This window comes from Amblyomma mixtum, chromosome 9 (assembly GCF_055824585.1).
Source record: "Amblyomma mixtum isolate Tamu chromosome 9, ASM5582458v1, whole genome shotgun sequence".
Classification (NCBI taxonomy): Eukaryota; Metazoa; Arthropoda; class Arachnida; order Ixodida; family Ixodidae; genus Amblyomma; species Amblyomma mixtum.
In genome coordinates, this window is record NC_143020.1 from 88998726 (window position 1) to 89019703 (window position 20978).

Genomic DNA, 20978 nt, shown 5'->3' on the forward strand with positions numbered 1-20978 from the left:
ACAAAAGCTGTACTTTGTGCGACTACGTAATTAAGCCCGTAGGGTTTTGCTCATGTGTGCCTTGTTTGGATTCAGCACTAAAAATTGGGGCAAGGCGCGAGGGGGGAGGGGGGGGGGGCCCTAGCTAACGTCTCAGTTCCTTGAAAGAAACGAGGATAAAAATAATGCGGACATTTATTTTTAATGCATAGCGACGCAATCAAAACAGAAGAAAGTGTTCGTTAAGATATCTCAATCTTTATTCTACATGTACAAAAAGAAAAAGAACTCGGGGAGTTTACACACAACATTCAACATTTGACGCAGCTCTATAACGGCAGCGTCTCTCAACTTTGCGACAAAAATAATAAACATGATGAGGTTGAAGATGAAACAAACAGAATTGCACAAGTCGTGCCAGCTAAAGGGGTCACAGAACACACATTCATTCCGGAACGCCGGTGAGGATTCTCCAGAACGGCGACCGCAACCTGACTTAGGAAACCATGAGCGCATGCTGGCCACGAACTGTTTCTGTAAATATAACCATTTCACTTTAATGCTTCTATCTCACACTTTATACGACTAGACATCGACGCTAAATAAGTTCTTTCTGGGGAATAAAAGTAAGGAAACAACCATTAGTATTCGTAAGCACAACATGTGGGGGAATATAAAAGTACAAAAAGCGTGCGAAAGCACCGTAAGAAAAAGTGCGAGGAATTATTTGCGGCTGCTCGAAAAGCGCAACTCCAGCACATTTCGCACAAGTAGTAGTAAGTTGATTACATCGATGCCAAGGAGCATTCGCTTAACAATGAATGGCAGTTATTCAATAAAGGGGTTAGGAGACTGAAGCGCTCAGTGGCAACAGGTGGTTGCATTGCTTTGCGGGTATAGTGACTAACGCACAACGCTATTGGCAGAAAAAGAATAATGCACAACTGTAGTCAAACGGCAAGTAATGGCTATGTACAAATACACGGAGAAAAACCATAGTTCCATTTACAGCATCACTTCTCACTCTTATATACAAAAGTTATACATGTATTTATATGTAGTGGGCACAGCATCTTGTATGCTTTGTTAGAATTTGCAGCTCCGAGTCGCAGCGGCCCATTCGAGCAAGGCTTAAGACAAAGCAATGAAAACAAATTTGACGCATAGCCTCACCCCCGCAAGAATATGTGTACCTTCTCACGGCACACCTCTTCTAGAAAAGAACCCTCTACTTTTCCCATTAAAAGTCCTCATTTAATGAAAATGCATGAGTGAGGAAGAGTGACGAAAAAAATTTCCCCACATATTTTAATAACTCTTCATGCGACAGAGGAAAATATAAGACCTTCAATACATGCGCTACCTACTTATAAAGAATTAAACTAGACACAGCCCAAATTTTACAGTCGATATGCGCACGTTCGCAAAGAATGACTGGCAAAAGACCCGTTAGCGACTGGTTCAGGTATGTTAAAAACTAACAATGAAACGACATGACGGTATCATGAGTAAGATGTTAAGACTTATGTTATTACTAGCAGATGTTAGTTTAAAATGAAGTAAAACTGTGCCAAGGAGTAGAACTAGCGCTGAAAAAAAAACCCTACAAGCGTAAGCTGGCAGTGATTATAGAACAATATATCTACAAAAGAAGACTTGTCTTTGCTGCCGGAGAGTGGGAATCTCCGGAATCTCCGGTAAAACAAATTGAAAAGTTTGCTGCCGAAGATATGGTGACACTCAGCGCTAAGACACCTGGCGCATTGGATTATCAATTGATAGTTTTCATTAGTAACAATGACAAGGGCAACACAGCCTACTATAGCTCCCTTCTTTATATAGTACTTTATATATTACAACCACGACGCGTCACGAGATGCTAGTTGCGACTCACGTACAGTCAGAACTTCCGCCTAATTTGGTTCTGTTTCGTTGCTTCTAAAATTCCAAGCATACGAAAAGCCGCAACAAAAAAAATCAAGGAAAATTAATAGCTGAATCTTTCGAGCTAATCATCGACAATAGACGGAGAGCAAGGATATATGCCATATAGAGTATTTCGTGAAGTAAACATTCTACAATTTTCATATTTCTTTTTGTCTTCACCACGTACTCCCCCATACAGCTAATGTCACGTTGACACTTTTGTAAGCCGCCTGTTACGACTTTCCATGTAAATACGCTTTTCCAAAACAATACTTGACGTGCTTGCCCTCAGTCCTACAGCTGAAAAACAAAAAAGTTTGGATCACGCAACTTTTTGGAGGGAAAAGCGTACATATCTCTTAGAAATCACTTTAGACATCGCGATTCGTTCCCCCGAAATCATTCGTACCAGTTATTGAGCCGACTAGGCCAAGCAGACAGAAGGCATGGATCAGACACCAAAGGCAAGATTCTCCGTAACGACCTCCTTGCCCAATGAGACAAGTGATGCCTGCACAGGCAGTACTGTTTCCTTCCACGTTTCAGCAAGTTTGCTGCTCTGATTCAGAGAGCATCCAAGACTATGATCATGTTATCAAACACGGGATGAAACATGTGCGCCAGCTATATAATGTGCTTTCATTCACTGATGTTCTCGAAGCACAGCATTCGTTCCTTCCAGACTGCCAATAACCTTGTTCATCTAAATTTCGCCTCTCCCTTAAATGAGCCCAAAAAAAACTACTGCCTCCTTTAGCAGAGGCATACAGACTTCGTCCAAAACACTCTGGAAAAACAGAGCTTCACATGAGTTGCCCGTGAGGGACGCGAGGGTATAGAGCAAGGGGATTTTAGTGCCTCGTAAACATAATGAGAATGTCGAGAAGTTGGGAGAAAAAGTTCCTTAACTTCACAAAAGCCCGGAATAACTGCCAACACACAAAACCCCGCACATCTTTACCCGTACGTCCCAATGATATCCTTTGACAAACGGTGTTCTTCTGAGTCAAGACTTTCTTTTCTTCTTTACCGGACATCAGAGGAACTTTCTTTTCTACCGGATATCAGAGGCAAGATGAATCAAAGGTGACCTCCATGCACATAAATGGTTAGACCGGACTGCGAGACTAGGCCTCATGACTTTAGTTTCCGCGGTATGATGCGGTCCCGAGAAACGTCATGTACGGCCGACCCGTTGACCACCACATGATGTCCGTTCTCGGCTAGCAGCGATGCGGCGTTGTTGGAGGCCGGACTGCTGCCTCGGCGTCGGTTACGACGCGTCTTGGAGAACTCGTCGCCGAAGACGTCACCCGTGCGCAGTGCCGATATGAGGTCGTCGAATTCCCCCTTGTCCGTTGTGCCTCCACCGTTCAGAGTTCCGGGCCCACCCTTGAGACTGTTCAGGGACCCGTTGAGCGTCGCCGAGCCGTTGGCACGAAGTGCGGCCAGGCCGCGTAGGGTGCTGTCCTTACGCTCGCGCTTCTGTAAGAGAAAACATGAACCAACAGTTTACCTACCTGAAATCCATAAGTTACGACGCATGAAGGGTTACGGTCGTTAATATCGTCTTAGTCGTTAATATCTCTTAGTCCTTCACAAAAATCGCTCAGAGATAAAAAAAATCCCTGGCTCGGAAGTCAGGGTTTTGGTTTGGTTTATGGGGTTTAACGTCCCAAAGCGACTAAGACTATGAGAGAAGCCGTAGTGGAGGGCTCCGGAAATTTCGACCACCTGGGGTTTTTTAACGTGCACTGACATCGCACAGTACACGGGCCTCTAGAATTTCTCCTCCAAAGAAATTCAACCGCCGCGGCCGGGATCGAACCCGCGTCTTTAGGGTCAGCAGCCGAGCACCATAACCACTGAGCCACCGCGGCGGCGGAAGTCAGGGTTTTAGAAGTTGAGGGCTCGGAAGTGATGCCATCACAAGTCAGGGGCTCAGCACTAAAGGGCCTAAGTAGTCAATCGTCTCAGGAGCTTTCCTTTTCGGTCTCGCATTGCATTTAGCGATGTCAACGTTTGCCGACTGTCCACGAGGCACGCCGAGCTTTCACTCAGGGTGTGGTCGAGAATAATTCATCCGGAACACTTCATATCTCATTGTACATCTGATCACAGTGTAGAAAAAAAGGGCACCAAAGTTTTAAAATTAGTCCTGAGAGGGAAAGACAATGGCCTCAATAAGCAATACATACAAAGCTTCAATGGCGAGGTAGAGGTTGTAACGACGTTTTAAGTGAGCATATGTGTGAAAACAATGTGGATTTCGCTGCTAGCTGCAACTCACTTTCAGATAAAAAAACAACGGTTCGGTAAAAGCCGGGGTAAAAAGATGTAGACGGGGGATACAAAGCATTGTGTGCGTCCCTGCTGTGTCGTTCAGTCTATGTCTTGCAAGGCTGCCGAAACACCGCCAAGATGTGCTCCCCGTAAAAAGCAGCGTCTTCAAAGGGGGCACTCGCCTCGGCTTCCTGCCTGCTGCGGCGCTCCTCGTCCTCCTTCTTCCGCCTGAAGTTTTCGTTGTCGTTCTTGGCCTCGTTGAACGACGCCAGGAACGAGTCGAAGATGCTGAAGAACTCGTCGGGGGGCACCTGCGCAGGGTCCTCGCCGAAGCGCCGCGCCGTCTTCTCGTACTGCACGACGAGGAGCGAAGAAAACAACGTGACGGTGAGCCAATACATCATGCTAGGGAAGCGACCGTCATGCGCTTTCAACACGCTCTACTTACGCAAAAAAATCACTGCGTCAGAATTGAACTGGGGAAGGTCGCAAAAGCTGTGCTCAAACTGACTTCAATAGGAGTATTAGAATGCATGTTGAAACCACGAAGAAAGGCAAGGGACGAGGTATAAACCAACAAGGCAGATTTCGGAAATTCAGTGGAGTTTATTACACAGGTGCGTCAGATTTATACATTCATCGCAATAGCAACTCTTCAGAACGGGCTGGAAATGTGTAGAAAATCCAAGTGTTGATATTTTATTCACAGTAAGGGAAACATTTATTACTTAATAAAAGTGTCCACGTCCAATATGCGTAACACTAAAGCGAAACTGCCGCGTTCCGCCTAAAAGCTGCGGAAGAATGCGTCCTCACTTTGCGATTTTCTCCTTGTTTTACTGCCCTCACTTCCACGAATAACAATAAGAGCATGACCATGGACCATTCCTTCAAGAACAACTATTTCATGAGCAATGACATAAAAAAGTCATGTAACTCTTCTAAATCGTTCTACGGCTTCTCAGAAATCAAGGGGTTTTTTTTTCGCTTACTATAAGAAAACTGAGGCGCGAATAGTTAAAAAAACAAAGAAAGCATTAAAAACCTACAAGTAGGATATGAAGACCACAAGGACGCCTTGTCACTTGTTTTACTTTCTTTGTCCCTGTTAGCACAGCAGCATTTAAATCGCGCTTACAATAAACCAACACCAACTTGCACGTCGACTTTTCTACTTTGTTGACTTGCGTAATTTTATGACTTGCACATTATAACGAAAGTTTTTTTTTCGACAAATCTACCAGCCAGTGCAGACCTCGAACCCGGAGCCTTACGTTTGCTATTATGCACACCACTTACATTAGAGGCCGTATGCACTCGGAGCACATAACGCAACTCAAGACCACGTGCGGCCCTTCCGAATGTTCCGCTCTGTTTCCGACCTTATCACCCTGGCACTGCGCTTGACCGGTCGTTGCTCGTGATACGAAAGCGGCAAAGTAAGAAGACCGAAAGCAGCGCTGCGAGGCAGACTTATGTCAGTGATTCAGACCGTGTCCGGAGTTCACCAGTATCACCAGGAAGCCATGCAGAATTTGAATGCCTGCATTTTGGCGAGGATTTCCGTGCACTACGTTTGATACAGTCACGCGCTCAAGCACTGCTCGAAGCAACAAGGAAAAGAACGCTTGAACTGCAGGTATTCTGCGATTACTGCGGCAGTATATACTACGGAAGTAATCTATGAGTGAGAACCTTCAACTCTTCCTGTTCTTTATCAGCCGTGGTCACGTTATTCCACCAAACTCCATACTCTACTCACTCCATGTCACTCTCTACAATCACTGATTATGTTCGCCTACTCACGGCTGCCCATGCAATCCACTCTGACCTTTACAGACCACGGGGTCTTCATCTCTGCTCATTACGTATCCTGTACATGCACTTGGCTTTGGCCTTGGTTTGGTAACTATGTTTCGAAATGCGGTTTGCGCAGATTTCTTACGCTTCGGTGACCGAAACTTAAAACACGAAATTATTGTCTCCGGTATCGTGCTGCTACGCCGGACATTAGAGCTAGCGCGCATTGCTCCTTAATGTTTACTAACGTTATAGATATCGTTTTCCTCTCCATGTATGCTGCAGTGTTTTGACCTGCATATGCTCAGCAAAGACGATAATTGCGATGATGATAGTGATTATTATGAGCGAGGACAACAATTTTTCATGAATAATTTTATGCTATGCGCATGATTCTAATAGTGCAATTTCAAGGTTGATCTTGATGAGGATACTGATTCTGGTCTTGAATGAAGACTAATTGCTCGTACATCTATTGCGAATTCAAAACCCCATCATGGCATGACTGTATCGCATACGTACTTTTCTTATTTTTCCTAGTACTTCCCACCGCTCATGACACTCGGATGATAAAAAAATATAAGGGCGATCATTGGATCGATGCGGTGTAAATGCGACAGCGTTCTTCTTTCACTCGCCAATCTATTCCAGTTCTGATTCTATTCTAAATAAACTCTATTAAAATTCTGACTCCATTGCCTTTCACTTCCCAATCTACTGCACTTGTCATTCTTTTCCAATTCCGACCGCGCAACTCCGCAAAATGCGTTACACTGCTAGATCGCAGCGCCTCCTCATACCACTACGGACACAGTGGCGCTGCGGTTAAGCGATGCGCCACTGCACTGGCATGTGACTGCTTGAAACACCGACGCGAGTGGGGCTTATGAGACCCGGGTTGCTCTTCCCGAGCTTCCGTAAGGCTCATACGCAGCACCGCGATGGGCAGGTTGTGATAATGTCATAGATCATGTGACCTCTCCCAACCAATCATAGAACTTAGTGACAGAGAAGCCAGATTTTTTTTTTGTCCTTAGACGACAACCTGAACGTTATCGCATTAATACCAGTATAGGCTAAGTGTGCAATGACTGCATTCGGCGCAGCCTTCATAAAAATGATCTATAGGCAACCTATAGACTTATTATAGACTCTATTGCCTTCCTATAGATATTTCTCTTTTCTATTCATGGTCTATAGAAAAAAGTCTACTAAAATTGTATGGCCATAAATCTATAGATTGTCTATAGACTGTCTATAGCATTTGTATTGCCCATAGACTACTCTATGGGATTTGTCTATACAGAGTCCATAGACTTTATAATAAAGACAGAAGTCGGTAGAAAGTCTATAGGCTGTCTAAAAAAAATTTTGCAAGAGGGGAAGCAAAGCAGAGTGCTGCTCACCCTTGACTTCATGTCGAGGAAACTGTCCTCAAGCTCAGAGAACTTGTAGGTGGCACCGGTGATGAATTCCTTCATCACCAGGACGAACTTGTCACCTGGCTGGGCGGGCTGCCCGCGTAGGTAGTCGAGCTCTTTCTGAACCTCGCTCAGGCCGGTTTTCAGGTCTCTGATCTCCCTTTCCAGCTCGCCCAAGCTGCGAAGGAAAGCGTTGGGAATCTTTCAATGATTTCCTTATTACGTCATACCACCTGATATGGTTCGTTAATGTATAAGCTTATCTCTCTGGTAAAAACAGCGAAACATAAACAGGAAATTATAAAATATTTTCAAAACCGACAGAAGGAAGAGCGCTTGAGTGACAATGAAAAACAAAATAACAGTGTCAGAGCACTATTAGATGGGTAAACCTCGAGCAATATCGTCGTCTTCGTGAACTTCCATCTGCGGCGCAAAGACACAGGTGGAGTATTCTTTGTATTCGTCGCCGTCGTTATCGTTCATGCAATTTTGCTTTCGCACATTTATAAAGTTTAAGCAAAAATTATTCTTCATTTTTTTTAAGTAGCTCTAGTGCTGGAGCTGTACGTGCACTGCTCCTCCGCAATGTTGGTAGGTTGATCTGTCGCAATGGATAGTACAAGCTTGAAAGCTCAATACAAGCATTTTTCTACACTTCAATACTGCAGAAATTGCCCAGAAAGTTCAGTGGTGGCCGTAAGATTTCCAGCTACTTTAAAGATATAGCATGTTATAAACAAAGACAATCATTCCCTCAACCTTTCTCGTTATAGATAAAAGAAAACCATCTTTACTTACTTGACTTTTGCTGCTTTCTTGACGTGGGGAATGTCTTCCTCGAGTTTCAAAGTATCCTTGAACTGCAAATATAAGCGGCAACCTTATTACCACTCAAGCTTTTCCAAGGAAAAAAAAAAATGAAGTCAGTGCTAAGCTGCCCAATACACTGGCTTCAAGAACTCAGTTGCAGCCTCGCGCTTAGTATTTGGGAAGCGGTTAGCCCATTTTCTTCTCAAGTCACACTTAGATGGCGAGGCAGAACTAACTGATGCTTGGTTTGGTTTATTAAGGTTTGACGTCCCAAAGCGACTCAGGCTATAGAGGAACGCCGTAGTGAAGGGCTCCGGAAATTTCGACCACCTGGGGTTCTTTAACGTGCACTGACATCGCACAGTACACGGGCCTCTAGAATTTCGCCTCCATCGAAATTCAGCCGCCGCGGCCGGGATCGAAACCGCATCTTTCGGGTCAGCAGCCGGGTGCCGTAACCACTGAGCCACCGCGGCGGGTTTCTAACTGATGCGTTAATACTAATAACAAACACCTATTAAAAAACTCCGCTTCCTCTAAGCCCTACCTAATTCATGAACTTTCTTCTTCAAAGCACTTAATCAAACTCAATGTCTGATGAGAAGGAAAACATACCAACACGTACACTAAAACAAAAACAGGCAATTAATTTCTTAAAAATATAAAAATGCTTATTATAAAAGAGAAACAACGTTATAAGTTGTAAAGAGAGAAAGCTTTCGTCAAGTAAATCACTATTTCAACATATATCCAACAAAAGCATCTTCGCCTCAAGGAAGTGCGTCTGTCAGGTCTAAATAATCAAATAAGCGCCATACAGTGGTTGCAGCATTCAACATCACTAGCCTACACGTCAGCCCCCGTATTTCCTAGCGCGAAACTCGGTAACAAAAGTCTACAAAACTCAAGAGCACCTTCTTTTCCAGGGTCTCGATCAGGTAGTGCAGCAGGGTGAAGTTGCGGTTCGTACTGGACTTGGTGTCGGCCAGGTGGTTCAGGCTGGAGAGCTTGAAACCGACCGCATTTCCGCGTTGACCGCGATTCATGTAGTTCCCGAACGCCAGCACAACTTCGAGAAGCTTCTTGAGGCGTTTGCTGCGCTGTACTTCCTTCGACGCCTCCAGGACGGCTGAAATAAGAAACGACCACAGTGCTTGGCATCATCACCATCTAATTTCGACATTCATACGTCAGGCATATGGCTAGAATAAAAAGGTATGGGCAGCGAACGCATCGCGCGTCTTTGCAAATAGAATTGACCCTCGTTGTAACGAAGTTGAAGGGGCCGGCGACTGCTTCGTTTTACTCGTAGATTCGTTACAGTCCCTGTTGACCGAGCTTCCAAGGAGAATCATCATTCTTTCGTTATATCCAATATTTCGTTATGAACCGCTTCGTTATAACGAGGTTCGGCTGCATACTTCACGGCAATCTTTTCTGACGTTTCAGAGCATGTTACCTGCAAAGCGTTAACTCAAGTTACCTTTTGTGATCCCTATATGCAATGAATGCGGCAAACAAGAAATTGAATTAGCCTTTTCCCAGCGTTTCCTCCTTGGCAGTTCAATGAGAGCAGGTTCTCATTTCTACTAACATTGACACGGAGCAGTCGCTTCACGAATGGATCGTTTTTTCTCGAAACTCTTTTAGTGCCACAAAAAGTAAATGTCTTTACAACCTTACAACCATCACAGTATTGTTTGTACGCACATCCAAATGCTTATCCGTCGATTCTAGAAACTCACTCTGGGTCATTTGATGCGATTCCGTGATTTGCGAAGTGCCACAAATGCAAAGACACCGCTTGGACGCATATAGGGACTGGGCTCAGTATTAGTTATTAGCTTAAGCCTACGTGGCACTATGCAAGTCAGTGACGATTCGCGGAGTTCTGAGGCAGAAAATTTTGGACATTTGCGCCTAAAGCATTCTTAACGAGGGGACGAAGGTAAACGAGGGTGCCGTACTAACAGCACTCATGCCAACTATATTTACACTGCCTGTTAGCTACAAACGCTCAAGTTTTCCGCTGATATTCTGGCCCTCGCATCTGATGCGATTAGCGAGCTAAATATCTCGAAGCTGACTATAACATTCTTTAAAAAACATCTGCCGTGTACCCCTAGAAAGACATTCATGACTGAGTAAATGAATTAAGGACCTTCAGCAAAACCTCAGTCGATTTTGCAAAGCAGATTTACCTTTTGTTCTCAAACATATTTTCTTGCATCTGTGCATAAGCACATTCATGTCATTACATGGCAACCGTAGTCTAATCAATAAAACTGAAGCAGAAAAATAGTGAGCCGCAAAATGTCACTGCTTGAACTAAGTATCAGATTACGAGAGAGAACAGACGTCACAAGTATCATGAAGCGCTGAGAACCAGAAGCCGCCTAATCTTATGATGCACGTTTAAACTGAAGGAGCAGTCCCACTCGGCAGGGATGGTTGCAGCTTTCGATTTAATGGATTACGAATGCATTTTGTGCCATTTATATACTGTTTCATGTGCAGTCGAAAGAAAGATATCCTAAAGGTTGCTTAGGAAGTATGCACTCGAAGTCGACAATGCACCTTGTCAAAAACAGACTGCGAACTTAAGGTAGCTGAAAAGTAAGTTAAGAGTATAGAAAGAAAAGTCGAAAAAGAAATCTTCTATTGGCGCTCGTAATGTTCGGCGCGTTCCTGTCTTTTTTTTTTCTGTGTGTGCATATCTGAATGCAGAAGCTAGAGCCAGTGGGCGATCTCAACAGTAACCTAGCAGGCTCGTTTTGCTATCTGACTGTAACAATGTTAATGCTTTATATTACACTGTCGTACAGTTCTGAAAGTATATGTTTGCAGCGATGGGGGTTCGTTCGTCTTTTCTTTGTGTAATAGAGTCATCAGTTTATTGTTACTGAATTTTATGAGGGAGGTGTAAAGCTTGGCGCCGTTTCGTTTAGCTCGTGTATAGAGTCTGGAGCGAGCATAAGTGGAGCCTCTCTGCCGAGCGGACTACTCAAGGCGGTTAAGATGTCAGATGCCTTTAGATTAACCCCACTTCTGCCATCAAAGACCAACAAAGAAGCCTTGATAAAAAGGCGAAACATACAGCTGAGTTTTTATATGCAAACTAATCCAGATATGCACCCACTCAGAAACATAGAAGAGTAAATTGTGGGTGCTTCCGTAGTTCAAGAGAAGCGCAGTCTCTAGATATTAATAAGCATTGCAGTAACTAAGTCCCCTGCCACTGGTTATGGGAAATTCATACGTCGCGAGTAAAATAGATAATGAAAGTGATGGAACTGAACTAAGGCAATAGCATCGTTTGTTCCTGTCTAGTTCTGGTTGTGTACCAGTTTCCAACATGCATTTTTTTTGTTTCCCGAGAAATACAATTCAAGTATGAAACCATCTGAAGATCAGCCGACAACAATGCAGAAAAAATGCGCCTTTGCGTGTTCATGAGTAAAACTATACACAAACATTGAAAATTCAGTTATAATCAGAAAATAAAACTTCTTTACACAAAAAGGTCCTTCTTTTTATATATGTTTCCTTTGAAGCTAGAACATAAGCTTCAGGAAAGCATACAGGCGTCATGCAGTCCGACCGGTTAGACCTGGCTGAAAAACATCACTCATAACTCACCAACAATTTTCGGTTTGCAGTCAGACACCCTTTCCTGGAACTTTTTCTTGTAGTAAAGTGTCCTCAGTCGTTGCTCGTAGTGAATAATTCTAGAAAAAAGATGAAAGCCAATTTAAGCTTTAGTAAACCAAATTTTCAAATGGCAATGAAGTTAGCAGTAATTTCTGAAGGCATATAGAAATGCACATAACTTCTTCAAAGGAAAGTGTGATTGGCGAACGTAAGGACAGTATTCCTCTGCTACCCACCTGCTGATTTCGTAGAGAAATCTGTCCGCCTTCGCCATACTTTCCATCTCACTGCTGTGCTCCTCCAACAACGCTTTCTCTTCAGGGCTTGGAAGGAACTTGAGTAGCTGTCGGAGAAAAATAGGCTTGTTTATCCACTCACGCCCCCATAACATGTGCTCCCTCCTTTTTCAGTGTAAGTTGCGTAAGAATCAGCTAACCACGCTACTGCACCAGCAACTTTGACCAACACCTAGACAGAAGTTTAACCTATCTCTCACTACGTTGCTTCAGCTCCATACCAGGTCCTTTAGGAGCGATTTTTACCAAACGGCGTGCGGTATACTGTGAGAACGGTCGGAGGCAGATGTCTTCCGCCCGTTTTGCCGATGCTAAAACCGCCGCGCAATCACCGTAACCCTCCGACACTCGACATCAAAAAGCCTAATGTAATTTCGAAAAGCCACACTCTTTATAAAAACGCATTCCAAGAAAAATAACTAGATATAAAAGTGACTGAGAGCTTTAACGTTTCTTTATCAACATGTGAGAGCGCCATTCTTTGCATAGCGTCTATCTGCGCTACCAGAGTTGTGCGTCATACATTTAAGGGCGTCAAAAGATGGCAGGTAGAAAACATGCACAGCCTGCTGTTCTTTACATTTCCTTGAAGCTGAATACAGAAACTACCCACGAGCGGAAAACCTAAGTAAATTTGAAGCGTCGACGTCGCTGATCCTGAGGAGAACAGTGCGCTACATCAGAAACAAAACAACCTTTACAAGTTCAAAAGTTTTAAACACGTTTTTCTTCCATATTTAATCTTATCAAATTAATCTGCAGATTCATTTTTTATTGCATAAGGTAGACACTTCGGTTCGAGTATGAGTGCATTTGAAAGTAAAATTATAACCAAGACCTACGGACGTAATCAAAAAACATCCAATATATGGACGACTACAAGAATTTCTTTGCTGTATACCATTTCATTCCAGCACTAGCGGAGGAAAATAAGCTTATTTAAAGGGTCTTCACGAAGAATATAATAAGTTATTGAGGTAAATTGGCTATATGTTGTGTGCTCTCAAAGTAGCAGCGGTCAATAATTAGACAAATTCGTAGCTGCAAATCCTTCCACTCGCCCACTGTCAGAGAAGAATAATATATATCGGATGTCTTTTCGAGCACGATAGCTAGTTTTATGCTATCACTAGAGGAAATAGCATACCTCAACGAATAAGCCAGCAGACTGGCGTATTTTAATCAATGATATATTTAATCTTACAATCTAATGCATTGTTTTTCATTAGTTTGCTTGTTTTGTAACTCTCTCTCCTAAAGTATATTTATTATTTCACTGAAGTGAAGATCATCAGTCGTGAGCCAATTCTGTTTGTCATACCTGCTCTCATCTCGTCCAAGTTTCACAGTAGCCATCTTTCAGCGAAGAAGTTATTGAATGGGTTCGCTGTGTCTCGTGTGCATTAAAAGCAGTACGGTTATTAGAGAAACTAGTGCTATAGTGTTCTTAAACGAGTGCAAACCATGGAAATGCGGCTGGCGCACCTGTTCCACCATGTCCTTTGGCAGCTGGTCCTTGGAATCCATGGAGAGGATGGCCCGGCAAATCTCGTCGTTGGTCAGCCTCAGCTTGGACAGCAGGATGGTGCAGTTCTGGGCCCGGCGGCCATCGATGAGCGAGAGCTCCCGGACCCGAGGGCTTCGGCTCGTAAGGGCGGGAATGTCCTCCAGCGAGCCGTTGGTCTGGGAGAAGATAAAACCCCGTTAGCCCTAAGCCTAAAACTACAGGCCTAATTGTCACACAAATAACCACTCCTGGAAGACACACACACGTGCTGAATTCGTAATAAGGGAGTAATTACTCATTGACATCCACCCAAGCGCAGCCATACGGCTACAAAGGAAAGCTAGCTATACAGCTTTCTAAGAAGCTTCGCAGTTAAAGAAAAATTCGTCCTGGTCCGGGATTCGAACCCGGGACCACGGCTTCACCGGGGCAGTCGGTTTATTTGCGACTGGCTCTTTAATCGAAACTCGCTCATTATTCCATTCTGTTACAACTTTACATATTTCGAGGACGGTTATTGCTATAGTCCAGATCATCGCAGAATTAAGCTCGTGTAACAACACATGAGCTTATTTTATGAACAGCCGTTTTGTAAACTGTCATTTTGCGAACGGTCTCGTGTTATAAAGCTTTCTGCAAACAAACACAAGTTAACTCGCGCCAGCTGTGTGCAAGCCAAAAATGGCGAGGTCATTTTCAGGACATTGCTAAACTAGAACCTTGACCGGTTACTGAACTTCGTGGCAATACCTTTCGATAAGTTAACTGGTATCATGAGTTATTTTTCCGCTGGACACTGCCGTGGAGATGTACGTAAGAGGGGCCTTATGAAGGTTTTGCATTTCCAGTCCATGTGTGTGGTTCCATAGAGAGAAATTGGTCACTCGCTCTTCCGCTGAATTGAGAGCTAGCAGTGTAGTTTCCGAGGGAGGTTAGTAAACTGTTATGCATTTCCGATCGCAACAAGGTACGTACCCCGCACCCTTGCTGTTTCTGGTAGGCTGAGAACGTTCTGTCAATGTCGGCCAGGTCAATGTCCTTGTAAAGCTTTGTGTCGTCCAACTCCGTCCACACGGTGCCGTCAACCCTAGTCTGCAAAAGCCAAACGAGCATTAGAACACAGTCCGCCTTAGCATGGCCTTTCATAATTTTTTCCTCGGCCTTCATGGGGTTCGGCCCTACACCTGACTTCCATAGACTACGAATTAATATCATCCCAGGGACAGTATTATGTAATGATTAATTCCGTATTCATTTCGCTTTTTTTTCCTGCCATCGGTCGCTGTTCCACGTGACGTAGAACCTGGAAGAAATAGTCGCGCTGATAGCGGCCCAAACATGTCCCTATAATGCCCCTTGCACAAACGCGTCCTACATTTATGTCTATCTGGCGTATTAGCGCTGGCGCCGGCTGCGACGCCAACGAATGACGAAAAATGGCGACGCGTTTCCCATGTGCCTGGAAACTTACCGACGCTAATACCGCCTCGGTTGGGCTTCGAATCGGAAGAGCACGGTTCGCCTGGTTCGGCCGGACTAACTGCGATGGCTAGAGGCGGCGCGCGACCAGACAGGCCGTGTCTCTGATTGATTATGGTCGCCCATATATCTTGTTGTCTTCGTCGTAATTTAGGTCACGGCCAGATGAAATGAGAATGAAACGAGCCTTAACAAAATACGGCTCTAGAAGTCATTAACCACATTCCGTGCTCTTTATCTCAACGAACAACACAGCACAATGCTTGGACGACAGACTGCACGACATGACGGAACCGTGTCGGGACTTTTCTTCCTGCGTCTAATTCGATGGTTACACCTGGAAAAAAAAGTTTATAACAAGCGCCATTCAATGCCCTCCTATTTGTGCTGCAGCCGTGTCGTACTTGATGAAAAATCTCTATCAAATGCCAGCGCTATGCGCAATAATCAAGCGCTATAACTATTATGACAATTCGAAAACGACGGCCAAATAACCACCTTAAGAAATCAACACACAAATGCTGCAGATATGCAAGACTAGTAGAAACAACTAAGGCGCTCACCTCTGGCAACTTGGACCAGTTGAAAGATTTGAGAGGGTTCGTCGGCTGAGGAATGTTCTTTATCTTGGGCGTCCGTGACATCGGTGGCAAGCAAGGTGGCGGTGGAGGTGCCATGCCCATACCTTGGAGAAGGAAAAGCGTTTTTTCTTAAATTTTCAGTGCGACACAAGAGGTGCTGACACACGTCCCATCATACTTGATGAATCCTGGAAAGCGTGCTGTCGCAAAATGCGCATTCTAGATACTTTTGAGTCCGCGCAACGTGTGTCATATCTACATGCAGAGGCTTAACTGCGCCTTGTCCAGTAATAAGGGCGACTGGAAACATACAACCGTCAAAAATAAATGCGACATGTGCTGCTCCTTCATTACAATGTACTGCGCGATAGTAAATGGCATATACGTCCTGGTCAGGAACACCTTTAAGGAGCTGCGTGTTGTTGTCACTGCCGATGTTGTAAGCACTTTAAAAATCAACAGCCCAGTTAAAGACGAAGAGAGCACATGGATGGAGTGCTTTTTCTTCTGGTCCACCTTTTCGCAAGCTATTGTTTTTCAAAAATGCTTCGCCAGCTAACTGAAGAGTCCGCACTACTTGTAAGTAATGTCGCGGTACGATATTATAAAAAAAAGCTCTCTGACCAGAAAACCTGAAAAGAAGCATTGTTCATAGAGCTTAAAACCGCAGCTGGGATAAGCTGAAGATAATATCTAGCAGCAGGAGCAACGTTCTGAAAATGAGAATCTCGACGAAGCACTACGCCGAAGGCGTTATCGAGTACTGCGTTATGGAGCAGTGCGGCATTAAATGTTTTATATAATATCTCCTGTGCTTCCCCCAGTTCTAGAAACGTAACTAGGAACAGAATCGAAATCATCTTTCTTTCTACGGAACGTCTCTGGCAATCAGTACCTGCTTTTATTTACTCCAGTATTGCGGCACCAGCATGTATCACCAAAATTGTGCAAGCAAGTTCATTCGAAAGAGAATGTCCCATGGAACATGTTCCTCCGCAAAAGCTGATTTTTAAAATTTTACGCATCCAAATACACTTCCGTGTGTACGAAACTGCGTTTTACACACTTCCAGAATTTTCCTTTTTTTTTCTTTAATAGGACGGTTAGCAAAAAAGACAGGCTAGGCTTCATTTGGCTCTTGACTTGTGGATTTCTGCAACTACAATGGGCTTCAGTAGGGTCCCAGTAACGGTTTTCAGCGTAAATAAAAAGATGCACGTTTCAAAGCGGAAAGCAGAAGAGGAATACACCTCGTGCCCAATCCCAGAGTCTATAACTCCGAGAAAAAAGGGAGTTTCCTCACAGTTTACTCCCACCTACCAGGGAGTGGTGGGGGTGCCGGCGGCCCTCCCATCGAAGGCATCGGAGGAGGAGGCGGAGGTGGCGTACTCAACGAGCCAATCGGAGGCAGCGCGCCCGCAGGGAGGCTCCCTCTGTGGAGCGACAATCGAGAATCCTCCGGCAGGCCATTCCTCAGTGTGCTCGCAGCGTGGCTTCGCTCGCGCCTCTCGGAGTCCAGCTGCAGAGGCAAGCAAGTGGCCAGAATCATACCTCAGCCCGTAATCAGGCTGGTGACAATGCGCTGAATTCGTCACAATTACCAGCGTAAGCACAGCGTCCACTGCACGGCACAGGTATCTCCCACTATACTTTAATCAACTCTTCCCTGTACCAGCTGCGGTCACCTTTTATCCGCATAACTTCCTAATCCCTGCCGCACCCACTGCTATGCTTGCTTGCAGTTGCAATCAACTCCTTCACTGTGAGCGATCATCGGTAATCTCTTAGTTCCCGTGTTGAAGATAAGCCTATCATCAGAGTAACTACGACTAATAACGCAGATCAGCGAACCGACAGGGCCAACAGAGAAATCTTTAGGGCCGATATTTTCTTCAAGATTCCCTGCTTGGAAAAGCGCGTCAGTGCAGCTTTACACTACAATAATCACTGTAACAATCATTCCTGACTGGACGCAACTTGGTACAGGAAAGAAGCACCACGGTGGCTCAGCGACTTCCGGGTTGCTTTGTAAATAGTAAATAGCTCCTCCATACGTTACACTTTTTCACCATAATAAATAGCTTACCGGAAATGAACATAAATAAAAACAGGCCCGCGCTTTCGAACTAGTCTATAGCGACCGCATTTCATGGGAGCAAAACCCTCTTTCATGGAGATTTCCAAGGACCCCAGGTCAACTAAATTTATCCAGAATCCTCCGCTCCGGTGCACCTGAGTTCACAGTGCTACCCCGATTTTAAGAAAGGGCATTTATTTATGTTAATTCTGTAAAAGGAGCTATTCATTCCTTGTTTTTTTCTACCGCTACAAATGTACCCCATTATTATACGCTGTAAAATTAAAAGAATCATCCCTTAATACTCACAACACCACAAAGGGCTAACAGCAGGCTCCACTTCTTTCCTCGCAAACACAACGTAAATCCTTTGGGCAGGTAACCTCATAATAACCCTCGGCACGGATATGTCCACTCATAGGACACTCACACTGATCGTCAATTAGTCCCGCCCTGAGCCGACCGCAGCCACCCTATCCTTGAGAATTCCCTCTTTTCATCCCTCTGCCTGACTCCCTGCCACCCTGGCTACAAGTTCATTTCCTTGGAATACTCCCTCTCAAACTAAAGTGCCATAAGTTGTTTGTTCGCTAGATTACATGCCACATCTGTCATTTTCCTCTTCACGATTCAACATAGAATACCGTCAATCCAATTTTGCTTTCCATTTCACATTCTTTCTGTCTCCTAAAGCTACCCCTGCCATTTTCGTTTCCTTAATACACTGCGCTGCCCATTCTCTATTTCACGCTTCTTCGTTAGCCCGCACGTTAGTGATCCATGGCTGAGTGCCTCCAGGACACAATTGTTATGTACGTTCGTTTTGAACGATATCGGCAAACTGGCGCTCCTAATTTGAGGGCGTCCGCTACGTGTCCTTGCGTGAAATGTAAGTCATTACCGTATGTCAGCAGTTCTTCCTGTCACAGGAAGGAAGATTTTATTTTTAGACACTTTTGCTCGTCCCAGCATAATCTTTGTGTCTTGCATACTTCAAAAAACTAGAAAGGCATCGAATTGAGGTTGGAAGCAAAGCACATACCTTTTGCGTCATTTCCCTTATTCGGTACTCCAGTTCCTCGATCCTTTGCTTGTCCTCCAGGTGACTCACTGTCTCGCGTTCTAACTTATCCTTCGTCTTCGCCAGCGCTGTCTGAAGGTCCTCCTGTAAGAGTGGTCGTTTACTATTTGACCCCATTTCCACAAAATAATTACCTTTGTCTTATTACTGCATACTTTACACAGAGCATGCGGTATCCTTCAGGCGAGTTCTGGCAGAAACCGCGTCCAGAAGATCTAAAACGCTTTTTGTTCACGCGGTCTGCCACCCCGTGCCGCGCTGCACTGGACATTTATAATTAACCCGGGAATATCAACACTTAAGCACACATCCAAATGATTATTCATCCTTGTCAGAACTAATCAGTACGAGCGTGAAAACTACGTTACAAGTTGGGTTTTTGTAGCTCTAAGAGTAGGCCATCATTAATAACATAACCACATCTCCGCGCTTTATAGCTTTCTCATAACTAGAAGTTAAAATATCCCCACAGAGTTAATTGGTGGCTGTTCCTGGCAGTTTAAAAACGGCGGTTATGTCCAGGAAAACTGATCTTGCGGAAAAGAAACGCATGCCAAAATTCTGAGCTGCGGGGCTAGTGGCTGCGCTTGGTATGGCTTATAAAAACATTTCCTAGAATTCTGTCTTGCGCTTTCTTTGTTCAAGGAAACTATCCGTGGCAGTTTAATCCGACAGACACCGTTCAATTCGCTTGAAGGTCCGGTGCTGAGACAAAGCTTGAATGTCCCTCACCTTTTCCTGTACACTCTGTTCTAGTTCTTGCTCCTTCTTGACGATCTGCGTGGCCAGATCAATGTTTTCCTTCTCGAACCTCTCCGCATTCTCCTTGGCGATTCGTAGCTCCTCTTCCGTGGCAAGCCTGAGGAATACGGAGACATTGCCGTTAAGGGCCAACCAGAGGACAAATTTCAAGTAAACCCACTTTTTGGTATGTACTCACGTAGGCTTCACAAGCGAACTCTACGCGCTATTCAAGTGTTACGTTAATCATAATCTGCCAAAATGCATCCACTGCAAGACAAAGGCCTCCCTAAACGCTCTCCAGTTATCGCCGTCTTCAGTTATCCGCTGCCACCCAACCGCGGAAAACTCTTAATTCCTTCTCAACTGATTTTAAGAAACCTAGGAAGAATTACTGGGTGTCTGAAAGACACTTTCTTTGGAGTCCACTCTACGCGCCAAATTGCAATATCTTGCTCAGGTTCGTTTTTAGTTTCACTTTGTTATATTTGCGATATCATCAGCTTGAGCTTATCTCTTATCCACGATGCTTTTTTTTTGCTTGTCGAGGTTACCCCTTTCTGTTTGTGCAGTGTGACCTTACTGCACTGATAAGAGAGCATAAAATGAGTAGTGACAGATACTTTCTAATTCACCTTTGGCGCGTGAAATTAGACCAAAAGCTAGAACACAATGTACGAATTTCGTCTTTGACTCATTCAACAGTATGACACCATTCAGTTAGGCAAAGTGCATCCTGTAAGAGCTCACTCTAAAACAAACGCTTGCTAGAGCTACTGGGAACTAATGCGAAGTAAATACTTCGGCATTGCTGCGTGTGGCCCCTATTTCTGTTGGTTTTATAGTCACACCGAGCGACAGTATTTCATTCATTAAACATAACATAAAGTTAGGATTTCCAGAACTAGCATAAATAAACAAGGATAATCATATTTACACTAACAAATATTTAAAGATATGTTGGCATCATATGACAGTGAATAGTTGTCAATATTTCTGCAGTAAAAATACTTACTCCTTGAGTATTTTCTTCACGTTAATTTCAATGGGCGCAAGGTCATAGTTTTCTCCATTTTCTCCCTGGACGACAATTTGTTGAATGATCCGGTCAAACAGTATCCAGTGTTCTGCAGAGCCTCCAATATCTGAAGAACAAGAAAACAGAAATTAAACTATATTCAACGTGAAATAAAGCACTGGTTGACACTGTGGCGTCTACTGGAGTTCAGAAATCTTCGTTGTGCATTTCTACGAATGCTAGTCGTCATATTCTATGGCAGATCAATATGCTGGTTTCATAGCAAAACAGATCAGGAATTACTTTCATAACAGGTTCTATTCTA

General features: G+C 44.2%; 1 protein-coding gene across 2 annotated transcripts in view; it reads right to left on the minus strand.

The window, feature by feature from the left end:
• Window positions 1-217: 217 nt before the first annotated feature.
• Window positions 218-20978, minus strand: part of DAAM (disheveled-associated activator of morphogenesis-like protein) — a 126987-nt gene continuing 106226 nt past the window's right edge. For both annotated transcript variants that reach the window (XM_089560773.1, XM_089560774.1), the window contains exons 11-24: window positions 20651-20780; window positions 19627-19753; window positions 18856-18978; window positions 17057-17255; window positions 15719-15840; window positions 14652-14768; window positions 13655-13852; window positions 12110-12216; window positions 11862-11950; window positions 9137-9351; window positions 8211-8272; window positions 7395-7587; window positions 4371-4541; window positions 218-3390 (exon numbers count right to left, since the gene is read on the minus strand). In XM_089560773.1, coding sequence (XP_089416899.1) covers window positions 3040-3390; window positions 4371-4541; window positions 7395-7587; window positions 8211-8272; window positions 9137-9351; window positions 11862-11950; window positions 12110-12216; window positions 13655-13852; window positions 14652-14768; window positions 15719-15840; window positions 17057-17255; window positions 18856-18978; window positions 19627-19753; window positions 20651-20780 — 2204 coding nt within the window. In that variant the 3' untranslated portion in view covers window positions 218-3039. The remainder of the gene's footprint in view (window positions 3391-4370; window positions 4542-7394; window positions 7588-8210; window positions 8273-9136; window positions 9352-11861; window positions 11951-12109; window positions 12217-13654; window positions 13853-14651; window positions 14769-15718; window positions 15841-17056; window positions 17256-18855; window positions 18979-19626; window positions 19754-20650; window positions 20781-20978) is intronic.